This window comes from Epinephelus moara, chromosome 17 (assembly GCF_006386435.1).
Source record: "Epinephelus moara isolate mb chromosome 17, YSFRI_EMoa_1.0, whole genome shotgun sequence".
Lineage (NCBI taxonomy): Eukaryota > Metazoa > Chordata > Actinopteri > Perciformes > Serranidae > Epinephelus > Epinephelus moara.
Window position 1 is genome coordinate 18,284,085 of NC_065522.1, and position 11,653 is coordinate 18,295,737.

Genomic DNA, 11,653 nt, shown 5'->3' on the forward strand with positions numbered 1-11,653 from the left:
CTCGAATGCACTGCTCTGTACGTGTGTGTGTGTGTGTGTAGTTTATAACTACCTAAGAAATGACTTTTATTTTCATTTACACATGACATAAGATTATGATCAAACCTTTATTATGCTTTTAGCCTTTTACCCTTTTATGGCGGTTTATGCTTAAGAGGAGATATGACTGACTGCAGTAAAAAAACAACAATTATCTTTAAGGATCAACATTATCTGTGTCAAGGCCTGCAGTTGTTATTAGCATCAAACGTTACATAAATGCACCGGTGCATGCTGTAAAATATTCACAGTATGGTTTAGTCCTTGTGCTGTTGCTGTAAAATTATTTTTTCTTCTAATATTTTTTATCTTAATACACATATATAGGCCTATATATTATTTATTATTTATATGTTTAATATTAAATAACACAGTTAACACAGCTTAAGGTGTTTTAATAATAATTTTTACACAGTAATTGATGTCTATTAGAAGTTAATCTGTTGTTGCAATTATATCTCAGCTTCCTTTTATATAAAAATATGCACCATTAACATAATACCAGTAAATGTAAAAGAAGAGTTACAGTAACCTCACTGCAGAATCAGAGCATGTGCGTCACTCAGAGATATGAAGAGGCTTATAACTGTTATAAAAACGCTCTCTTGCCCTCACTGAAAGCGTGCCAGCAGCTGCCGGGAAGCAGTTGAGATTTCTTGTCAGACAGTTCTGCACAAAGTTTCCCTCAACGCCTCAGAGGCCATAAAAGAGTCCAAAGATCAGGGAGGCGCAGAGAGGAACAAATACGTTGAGTGGAGAGTGGTGCCCGTCCAGTCTTCTCCACCAGCAGAGCTGCACCAACACTCCCTCAGAGAACAGGTACGGCATCATTAATATCAGCATAGCTTTAATACAATATACTGTGTGTGTCTATGGTGCAGATCTGTGTGATATGGCTTAAGTTATGACATATTTTGACATTTTATTCTGAATTCATGGTGTTTTACATAATTTTAGGATAGTTATTTTGCATTGTAGGTACAGATGTATGTATGTGGTGTATATTAAGCACTGTAGATTCAATTATTATATTTTGGATGTGATTACAAACCTTAAAAAAAGGCATTTAAATTGATTATCAGGCATTCCTGAAATGCTTAAGCCAGACTTTTGATTAGGAATTATTTTTAAACATTATTTACATAATTTATTTCACTTTGTGCTATTTATGTTGTAAAATTTTATTAAATTTGATTTTATCTGTTATTTTATTATTGTTAATATTATTGTTTTTTGATTTTGGTTTTTTTTTTATCTCCATCAGTTTTATTTGTTTTAATATATTTTTTGTTTCTGTTTTTTTTGTCTATTTTTTCCATTCAAATTAATACTACATTTTTTTAAATTATTATTGTTATCATTATTATTATTATAATTATTGTTATTATTATTATTATTATTATTTTGTATTTTATTGCCATTATTTTTATTGATGTTTTGTCATTTTACTCTTTTTTTCTTGTACTTAAGTCTTCATTTCACTCTGTTTCACTTCTATTACTGTTATTATAATTTTAAATCTATTTAATTACATCCTAATTTTTATTTTCTGTCGTGCCTTGGTCTTAAATTGTTATTCTAAAATTATCATTATTATAAGAAAATTGTTTCGGCAGGTGTTGCTTGTTGAACTTTCTTAAGAAAAAGAAAGTAAATCTGGAAATATTTTAAAACATATGTTATAGGCCTGTTGCCACAGGTGAAACTACCCATCAGTCTATAAAAATCAATAGTGTAAAACTTACAGGGGTTATTTTACCTTTGATACTTAAAGTTGCAAATGTTACTTACTGTGCAAATGCCAAACTTGTATGTTGCTGTATACTACTTTTATTTCTTCTTCTACTGATCACAAAACATTTATTTTATTAAATTTGTTCACGTTTTCTTTGCTCCACAGGATGGAGGGCGCTACCATCGAGATGAAGAGTATCCTGAAACCTGGTAGAAGTATGTATATCTTTATTCAATCATTGCCAGTGCCACTCTTCTGCCGCGTGCATGTTTCATAACTTACAACCTTTGCCCAGAGTGGAAAGATATTGTGACGTCATGGAGCTTGTATTTAATCGGATGCTCATAAATGTTTACAATATCATTCATGGTTTATAGTCTTTGTGGCTGTAAAGCCTAATAGTCAAAGTTGGAAAGGCCGAGAAGTATCAATACTTGATTACATTGGTTTTTACCTACTTTGTTGGAAAAGTAAAACTGTAATTAACTGAGAGGACGCCTTCTCCTGAATTTGTCGCCCTGTAGGAGTGAGCATATTGAAGGGGGGTGACAGCAGCACCACCCAGAGCAGCTCCATCGGGGCCGTGCGCTGGAACCTGCCCGAGAAGGACGTCCAGATTCACAGCTCGGTCCCCAACAGACCCACCGTCAGCTTCACCAAACACTCACAGGTACACTCAAACATGCTTGAATTTATTCAGATTCCTCCATGTGTGTTCCTCCTGCGATGTCTGTTCATGTCTTTTTCCTTTTTCCAAACCTGTCTCAGTATCCCATTTGGGCTTTTGATTGTCATTAAAAAACCTACAGTAGGAATGAACATTCAGATTTGACCTCTTGTGTCGCAGCATCATCCTCATCAGAAGAGCCTGAAGGATCTCCGCAGCCTGCAGGAGTGTGTGCAGTTCATCCATCACTGGAAGGAGCAAGTGGACCAAGTCTGCAAGGTAGGACACGAGGGAAGGATGGAAAATGTGAGTCAGTGGCTCAACAGCAGTGTTAGAGTGTAAGTTTAGAGGGCAGAGAACAAATAGACAGCAGAGAAAAGTGTGCACGTCCACTGTAGACTCATGGAAGTACTGATGTTTGTTTGTGCCTCAGTTTCCGTTGATACAGGAGCTTGTTGTTTGCCAGCTCAGGGGAAAAAGTCCACTAAAAATAGTTCATAGCTGGAGATAACGCCTACAGAAGTATTTAATACCCACAGTTGCATTTGTGACACCATTTTTAGAGAGTCATGAGTTTATGTGAACCAGTATTTATGACTAGTGTATTGCATAAGCGTTGCTATAGGAAACGATTACTTTGCCTTGTCATGCAGAGGAGTGACTAGGTTATCTGGATGCTGATAGGATACGTGATTAACGACGTTTTTACACCAAGGTTACATGACCCTCCGCCCTGAGACACGGGCTGGGACACGTAGGGTGGGCATCAACACGTCACGTAAGACGTTATCTATGTATGGGGCTCATATGACTTTAACCTGGCTCTTGGAAAGCGTGTCACAGGTGACATATTTAACGCTGATAATTAAGCGTAGCTTGTTGTGGCCCAATTTTCCCGAGCCTCAGCCTTGAAACTGTGTCAACATGAGCTGGCTGTCATTTTTCTTCATGTCATCTAATGGTCATAGCAGCACACCATTTTGTTTTTAATAGTGTGTGACATTGTCTGACAGTGTGGCGTTGTGTCTCAGCAGGGCACTGGGGATCCAGGAGAGGGCACCAGTAAGACAGAAGCCCAGTGTTCAGACCGGCGTGCTGAGCGCAGTCTTGAGGAGAGCAGGAAACTGATCCTGGAGTGGGCTGACGAACTCCACCATGTCGACAAGGTCAGTGCTCACCTGTGTGATCGAGTGTTGTGGTGCTAAAAGACTGTACTGTAACTAATCAACTACAGATTAAAGGTGCAAACTTTGTAAACATTATTACAGTAAAAATTAATGAGCATTTAAAGACAGCTTGCTTTACACCAAAAATGTGACACTTTTATGGAAAAACATTTACGGATCAAACTTCACTTAATGAATTGAGTCAAATGTTATCAAGTGTTCCCTTAGAAAGGATAACTTACATATTAAAGGCCAATTTTTGTGGAAAATGCAGTTTCCGAGGAATATTCTTGTTTCGATGTTTTTTGTTCTCCGTCAGTGCAGCAATTTTATGTATGTATGTTGAATATTATGTGAATGTGAAAAGCTGTATTTTTAAGGCACGGAAAATTTAATTAAAAATATTGCGGGACAAGGAGATGGTGCAGTTTTGTGGCAGCTAAGGTTGTGACAGAAAAATTATTATGATAGCAAAATATCAATCTTACCTTACTGATTTTGTGTCCTTAGCTCCTGAAGGAGATGCCCTCAGAATCCAAGAGTGAAGAAAATGAAAATAAAAACGCCAATGAGGCGGCACAGATGAGGATTATGGAGTGGGCGAAGGAGCTGCAAATGGCGACTGAGGTGAGGAGTCCTATACTTAAAACTGAAAGCTCAAAAAACTTGTGGAAAGATTTAAGTACTCTAAACCGTCAACAGAGATGAACCTTTGTCTGTTTGACTTACTTACTCTCATGCAAACAAAGACTTAGTCACTTATTTTGTTAAGGTGTAAATTCTTGCAGCTTTAAAAGTGAGTGCCTGTGTTTGCAGAATTGTGGTGTGCAGAGCGACGAGCTGGGTAAAGTGTTGCGCTCCCTGGGCCTGAAGAAGAAACGTCTGGTCAACCTGCTGCCCCTGCTGGAGTTTATCACCTGGTCTCTGCTCAAAGAAGACAGCACGGTGAGAAGCCACTGAGTGACACACATGAACATCTAAAAAGAAAATAATTTGTGAGAGATGTTGTTTTACTACAAAACGGTGTAAAAAAAAATGGATTAAACATATTAATCTAATAGCGCAGAAATAAATCATCATCAAAGCCGTTAAACACAGAACTGACTTAAACTCATAAACCAAAACCAAGCGGTTGGATGCCGACCTGCAGATATGACCAGGTTATGAACCCATTCATGTAACGTGTAGTTTGAAAGAACCCTGTCCTGTGAGTGCGTGTGAAACATCAAAAAATGAGCTTCATGACTAAAGGCCCGAACATACTCGGGCAGACCGGGCCATCCGGACCAAAAGCGGACGTCCGCAAGCCCTGTGCGTGCAAAGCTCAGATTTTACGACCGCGCGGACTCCGCTCCGTGTACCAGTGACTGCTCGGCATGTATTTTTCACATCGACGAGCAAGAATTGTGGGTAATGTAGTGTGTTTCACGGACATTTTTACAGTAAACTACAACGCGGAAGTGCGCTCGACTATGGAAGCCCGAATGACTGCGGACATTCCTCGTGGAGTCTGCTCCGCTTATAGTACACCCGAGTATGTTCGGGCCTTTAGTTTATATGACCTTGATCTGCCTCTGCCCTGATAAACAGCGACAATCAACGTCCTGGATAACCTGATAGTTTATCTGCAGTGGCTTCATTATTATCACATACGCAGATGATGGTGCGATGTGCGAAGCAAAGTTCTCGATTGAGGTTTGAAGGAATATTTTGCAGTTGCTGCCTTGTTTTACTTACAGTCAAGGCATGAATACTTTATGTAGCTCTCTGCTACTACCCTTTGCTCTTTACCTTCATGGTTATGGCCTTTAGGGCTTTCATTTAGTGTTGACAGACGAACAAAAACAGGGCAACAACCCCTCTGTTTTGCATTATGGCTCACATAAAACCAGTGGTATTGTCACCGCCAGTCAAATGTGATGAAGCACTTACAGGAAAACATTTTCCCTGGAAGGTTCACACAGCAGTTTAGGATTTATTGCTTATGATAATAAAACCATGCGGTAACATCGAAAGGCAGAATTAGGGAATTGCTACATGAAAAATGCTGTTCCTATTAAACGTTTTTTAATTTCACCCTTCTTTTTTCCTTTTCAGAAAATGATTCCACAGATGTGGTTACTGGCAAAGCAAAGGACCTGGAAAGCAGGAATTCCAAGATACATCCCCAACTCAGGTGCGTATTTTTCAAATCATTGTAAAACTGTCTAAATCTTAGCTTTCAAAAAGACACACGGTACAATTATTAAAGATAATGCTCAGAAATAGAATTCATTTTTCCTATCTTGGTAATCATCTCACACTTGAGACCCCGTCCCAACCCCTGGAAATCACTGGTTTATAGCTACAATGAACATTTTCTTTGTTTATTCACTGCAACTTTAATATAATCTCTTTGTCTCTGATTTCAGTTTGGAGCTGGATTTGCAGCGCAGAAGGTAAGAACAACTTACACTTTATCTTCATCTTATCTCACATAGATCAACAGACTGTATAAGAGACGTGGATGTAGCTACCCAGACGTTGCCCATCGGTTTGTGGACTACTGTTTGGCATTTTGGCCGTTGCCATCTTGTTTTTTCGGAGCCAGAAGCGGCCACATTTAGATGAGTGTGGAGCTGTGGAGGACACAAGTATAGTGACGCGTCTATCCTGATTGGCAGGTTGCTGTGGTAGCAACTTTTTAATCATGACGTAGCCACGCTCTAAAGCATACCCTGCTTTCTCATCTATTTTACTCTAAATGTAGCCATAATTTACTAAACGAACATCATGCTGTATTAAAGAAGACTTGAAACCAGTGATTGAGACCATAAACTGATGGGGAAAATGATTACGGAGGTAATAAATCAAGTGAGAAGTGGCGTCATTTGGAGTCACCCCCTGCTGGCCATTAGAGAGAATGCAGGTTTAAGGCTCCTCTGCACTGGCCTCTCATTTCAGACTCGGAGGCTACGTCCACTGCTTTTATACAGTCTTTGCATATTACAGAGGATGACACGCTCATTTGTGCCTCTCTTTTCTCAACAGCTGATGTGATTCTGGACCCCATGACCAACCACCCCTGGCTGCAGCTGTCAGAGAACCAGCGTATGGTCCAAGAAGGCCGCTCAGAGGCCGACCTGCCTTACAGCTCCCAGCGCTTTGACAGCTGGCCCTGCGTGCTGGGCTGGGAGGGCTACAGCAGCCGCCGCCACTACTGGGAGGTAGACATAGCCAACAAGGGCTGCTGGCGCATAGGACTGACCACCGCCAACTCCAAGCGTCACGGCCGGTGCCCCATGACCCCAAACCAGGGCTACTGGACCCTGTGGCGCAGCGCAAACCAGTTCTACGCATGCACCAAGGAGGAGACTACACTGCCCATCAGCCTCGTGCCTCAACGTATGGGAGTCTACCTGGACTACGAAGAGGGCCAGATCTCCTTCTACAACGCAGAAACAAAGTCCCACATCTACACCTTCACTGGAAACTTCAAAGGCAAGCTGTATCCTCTGTTCGCCCCGCTGGATGGTCGCACACGCTTAACAATCAAGCATACAAATATTGAAATAGATGAGCTTTAACGACTCTTATCGGATGCCTGGAAGAAATGACTTAACAAAACTACAAGAATATTTGGGATCTCTCATGAATCTTCCATCCCTATATGTTGCTGTAAAAATATCTGTCAGTTTCTCATCTTTAAGCTGAATTTAAAATCTCTTAAGCGTCAGCTCAAACCTGACATTGAACAGTGGTAGACACTTAAAGACATAACTGTATCACAGTGCTGATGATATTATAAATAGATGTATCTGATCATACTAATGATAGAAGTGGAGATTCTTATCAGACAGACAGTAAGAAAGAGAACCTAAAGTGAAACCCAACTCTGAGTTAATATAAAAGTATTTATTTAAAAAAAAATTAAAGTTTTGAAAAGCAGGGTTTTAATTTTCTACATTAATATTTATCTGTGGACATGAAAGTGTGAACTCATTCTGCATTTACATACATGCATGCACTTTAAAACGCACTTTGTGATAAGCATCTAATAAATATTTCCTGTACATATGTTGTCTTTGATTCTTATCTGACTTTTTCCTGACATCACATCACACTCAACCAAAATACTTCAGCATTTAAGAGAAGCAGATATTATCCCACCGACATATCAACTACAAATGTAAAGCTCTTTGAAAAAGTCTTTAGACAAACACGTCGATCACTTTTGCCTCCTGCAATGCTGACTTTGTCACATAACGTTGCATGACAAAGTGTAGCTTAAGTAGGATTTCCAAATACTGTAACATATCAAATCCTTGGTATAAAATGCCAGCATGTTGTACATAAAGAAAGCTTAAATGTGTGTAGAAGTGTGTCAGGAGTCTCTCTTACAAGCCCAGGGTCCGTATGACTCACAGCTGGCGGCAAAAAGACTCCCACCTCCCCTCACGTCTGCACAGTCCCTGTGATCAGCGTCCCACTGCACCGTCACCCTTTAGTACACACACACACACACACACACACAAACACACACAAACACAACTGATAAGAGGGCAACATGTTAGCGTGCAAATAAATCTGATCTGTATTTACATATTTAGAGTACGTGGTGATGATGTTAGACGGATACAATCAGTTGCATGTATGTGTATATCTATGTATATATGTATATACTTGTATATATTGTTGTAATAAAAGCAAACTGAACTAAATGTCATGAGGTATGTGTGTTATTATTGAAGAAAAAAAACACAGATACACGTCAAAGATGTGTTTTCTATCAGTATCTAAAGAGCTGAAGTCTGTTTTTATTGCGACAAATATACACAACATGTGTAACACACATATACATATCTGGGGGTCATAGTCTTGGCTAAGCCTCACTCTGGCCCCAAAATCAGACTCAACATTAGCATGTTAACTAACTTCCCCAAACAAGTACCATGATATACACACATATGCAATACACCCTGTAAGACACATCTCCACAAATGATGTAATACATAAAACAGGCACACACATGCTGACACACACACAAACCAACATGCATACACGTACACACAATGTGCATTAAATTGGAAAATATGCAGAGGTAGGTGAGGGGGCAAAACAAGTAATGGCAGTTACAGTAATAAAATTCAGCAGACACAGTATGAAGAACAACGTATCTAATAATAATAATTAAATGGAATATTTACTTTACAAATATACAGCAGGCAGTTTTCCCTCAGTTTATAAGAAATTCAGAGCTACACCAGAACATTTATGATTTTCCTCTCGCTCTCCAAAAGCTACACCAGAACATTTATGATTTTCCTCTCGCTCTCCAAAACAAATGCATGATTTCACGAATGAAGCCGAAAGCTGCAGTCGGAATTTTACGACACCTGGCTGTGGGTGTCATACCGCTTCGACCAAAAGGGGCGCTATAATCAACGAAAACTGAAAGTTACGCACAGCTGCTTTAATTTTAGTTATCACTCAATCACATTTTCTTTTGCTCTGAACTCTTGAGCTGATGTAGCACGTATATTTCCCCGGTGTTGGAACAGTAAATATTTATCTTATCTTATATTTTCTTTTAAGAAAATTCCTCTGGAAATCAGTCCTTATAAATTCAACAAATTCCTAACTTAAATAAGTTTCTCTTGTTTTTCTTATAATGACACAGGTCTTTCCATAGCACTTCTTCAAGAAATTTAATTAATTACAAACCGATAAAATAAAGTATTACCTTTTTTTTTAAATATTATTTTTCTGATTTGAATGCTGCTAAAATGCTGAAATCCCCCCCTTTGGATAAATGAAAAAATAAAAAAAATAAAAATAATAAATAAAATTTTCTCGCTCTTTATGAGTTTATCAAAAAAAAATATACAGCTAATGCTTCTTAACAAATATTGTTGGTTGTATTTACCAATATATATATATATATATAACATGAGATACATGCATATTTTACAATATTATAGATAACAGATTCACGAATAAGTTTCTATATTTATTGATCCCTTGCTGAATTAAACAGGCACATTTTGTTTCCTCACAGTTTGAGCTGTGTTTGTAATTTAAATCTGGTTTAAGTGGATTCAGTAGGAAAAAAGTAATTTAATACTTCACTTACAGTATCTCGCTGTGAGAAATTTTCTCAAAGCTCTACAAATAAATCAGTGGCATCAGTATTCTCTCCATTCTTTCAAGATCTTGGTATTTTCAAAAGGAAATTAAAGACCTATCTTTTTAATCTGGCTTTTAATTTGGAGTAATGTTAGTTTTCAAGTTTTAATAACTGGTTTATACATTATTTCATATTTTTTTGTTGACATTTAGTTATTAATTTTTAACATTTTATTGTTTTGTTGTTGTGATTTTTAGTGTTTTAAAATCGTATTTATTTAATTTTTTTTTTTTTTTGTCTGTGTAGTTTTAATCTAGCTATGTGTAGCCATTTGGGCTGCCTGTTTGTATAGAAGGTGCGCTATAAATAAATAAAGTTTGAAGTTCTGCAGTTTCCACAGATGCTGATACAGAATATTCTCCTTTCTATCTCCCCTGTCACCTTTGTTCTCAGATGTTCAACATTTCTATAATTCAAAAACCTTCATCCTGTTAACTGTGTGTAGATCTGGACTCACGGCATGTAGTGCTGGATGTCTGTCCCGTCCGTCCACAGCCACCGACCCTCCTGCTCGGCGTCTGTCAGTCCCACCCACAGGAAGGGGAACCGAGGGAACTTTTCCATCACACCTTGGATAAACTCCTGAGAAGGAAGTGACATATTTAGAGGACACTGATGCCACTTGATGTTTTCTATCTGGTGACAACCTCTCACACTTTGCTAAGTTACCATCTCTGCGGAGTCTTTGATCACAGCCAGGCTGCTGTTGTGCTGCAGGCAGAACTCTGTGCTCTCGTTCCACTTACGATCGTCCTGCAGCCCCACTGAAAAGAAGTAGCAGTGACTCCTCCACCACAGCCAGCCATCAGGACACAACCTGCACCTGGAGTCTACACACAGCAGGAAGGGAACACAGATGAGCGTAGTCTGTAAAAGTCCTGACAGTGTTGAAGTCACTTGTTGATATAATGCAACACTGCAAGATGTCATGAGAGCTCTCACCACTTTATATCTGTGAAAACTAAGTCATATAACCAGAAACGACACATCAACTTCATTTCCATCTTTTAGAGAAGCCAAAGTGTGTGTGTGAGACTGTAAACAGACAGTTTGAGATGTAATGTGCAGCATGTCAGATGTTTGTATCAGAGAGGAAAGTGTGAATCACCTCGAGTGACGGTGTGGAGCATCAGGTCCACATCATGGCGCTCTTTTTGGCACTGCTGCAGTTGCTCCATCATCAGCTCCTCTGCAGAAGGGTTAGAGGTCTGATCCACTTCTGGTGCTCCCCTCAACGCGGCTGACAAAACAAAGTTTGGCAAATGAATGTGAGAAACTTAGTAACTTGATGTGGGTTTGTCTTTATCAGCGGACGTTTGATGATAAAGAAAATAGTGCACGCTCTGCTGCTACAGCACAGACCATACTATGTTTGTCTGTCTGTCATTGTACCGTGTTACTGCGCGCTGTATGGATGAATAACTGAGCGGACTTATGTGTCGGCCTCCCCCCCACCCCAACCTACAAAATGTCACTCAAATGAACACACACTGAGCAGAAAGACACACAAAATGACTAAAAACAGGTCAACCAAAAAAGACACAAAATAACCAAAAAAGATCCAAATTACTTCAAAGCTGCACAAAGTGACTACAAAGAGACAAAAATTAACCAAAAACACATACAAATAACTTAAAAGACACACAAAATAACTTCAAAGAGACACAAAATGACTACAGAGACACAAAATAACGAAAAAAAATATACAAAATAACTTCAAAGAGACACAAAATGACGTCAAAGAGACAAAAACAATTTAAAAAAAACTTAAAAGACACACAAAATGACTACAGAGACACAAAATAACGAAAAAAAATTATACAAAATAACTTCAGAGACACAAAATGACTACAAGGAGACACAAAAAAAAAAAAAAAAAA

At 38.8% G+C, this 11,653-nt stretch overlaps 2 protein-coding genes across 3 annotated transcripts in view; one reads left to right on the forward strand and one right to left on the reverse strand.

Annotated features, from left to right (window-relative positions):
* The first annotated feature begins 285 nt into the window (after nt 1-285).
* Nucleotides 286-7,187, forward strand: si:dkey-219e21.2 (zinc-binding protein A33). 2 transcript variants are annotated; one of them, XM_050066899.1, is made up of 10 exons: nt 286-858; nt 1,940-1,989; nt 2,299-2,444; nt 2,622-2,720; nt 3,473-3,607; nt 4,118-4,234; nt 4,424-4,552; nt 5,705-5,783; nt 6,019-6,045; nt 6,638-7,187. In XM_050066899.1, exons 2-10 carry the CDS (start codon nt 1,941-1,943, stop codon nt 7,171-7,173), a joined length of 1,317 nt encoding a protein of 438 aa, XP_049922856.1. In that variant the 5' UTR covers nt 286-858; nt 1,940; the 3' UTR covers nt 7,174-7,187. The 2 variants fall into 2 exon arrangements, with proteins under 2 accessions (XP_049922856.1, XP_049922857.1); XM_050066900.1 differs by having other exon boundaries at nt 3,476-3,607.
* A 22-nt stretch (nt 7,188-7,209) lies between these two features.
* The window catches only part of LOC126403992 (CD209 antigen-like protein E), a 6,555-nt gene continuing 2,111 nt past the window's right edge, over nt 7,210-11,653 (reverse strand). The window contains exons 3-6 of the mRNA XM_050066915.1: nt 10,882-11,013; nt 10,443-10,603; nt 10,231-10,355; nt 7,210-8,088 (exon numbers count right to left, since the gene is read on the reverse strand). Of these exons, the coding sequence (XP_049922872.1) occupies nt 7,971-8,088; nt 10,231-10,355; nt 10,443-10,603; nt 10,882-11,013 (536 nt within the window). The 3' untranslated portion in view covers nt 7,210-7,970. The remainder of the gene's footprint in view (nt 8,089-10,230; nt 10,356-10,442; nt 10,604-10,881; nt 11,014-11,653) is intronic.

What these genes read in the sequence shown, in the direction of transcription:
- si:dkey-219e21.2 (XM_050066899.1), top strand. Translation starts at nt 1,941, where the DNA reads ATGGAGGGCGCTACCATCGAGATGAAGAGTATCCTGAAACCTGGTAGA. An exon ending in TGCTCAAAGAAGACAGCACG is followed by an intron (nt 4,553 to 5,704) that starts GTGAGAAGCCAC and finishes TTTCCTTTTCAG; the next exon opens with AAAATGATTCCACAGATGTG. An exon ending in AAGATACATCCCCAACTCAG is followed by an intron (nt 5,784 to 6,018) that starts GTGCGTATTTTT and finishes CTCTGATTTCAG; the next exon opens with TTTGGAGCTGGATTTGCAGC.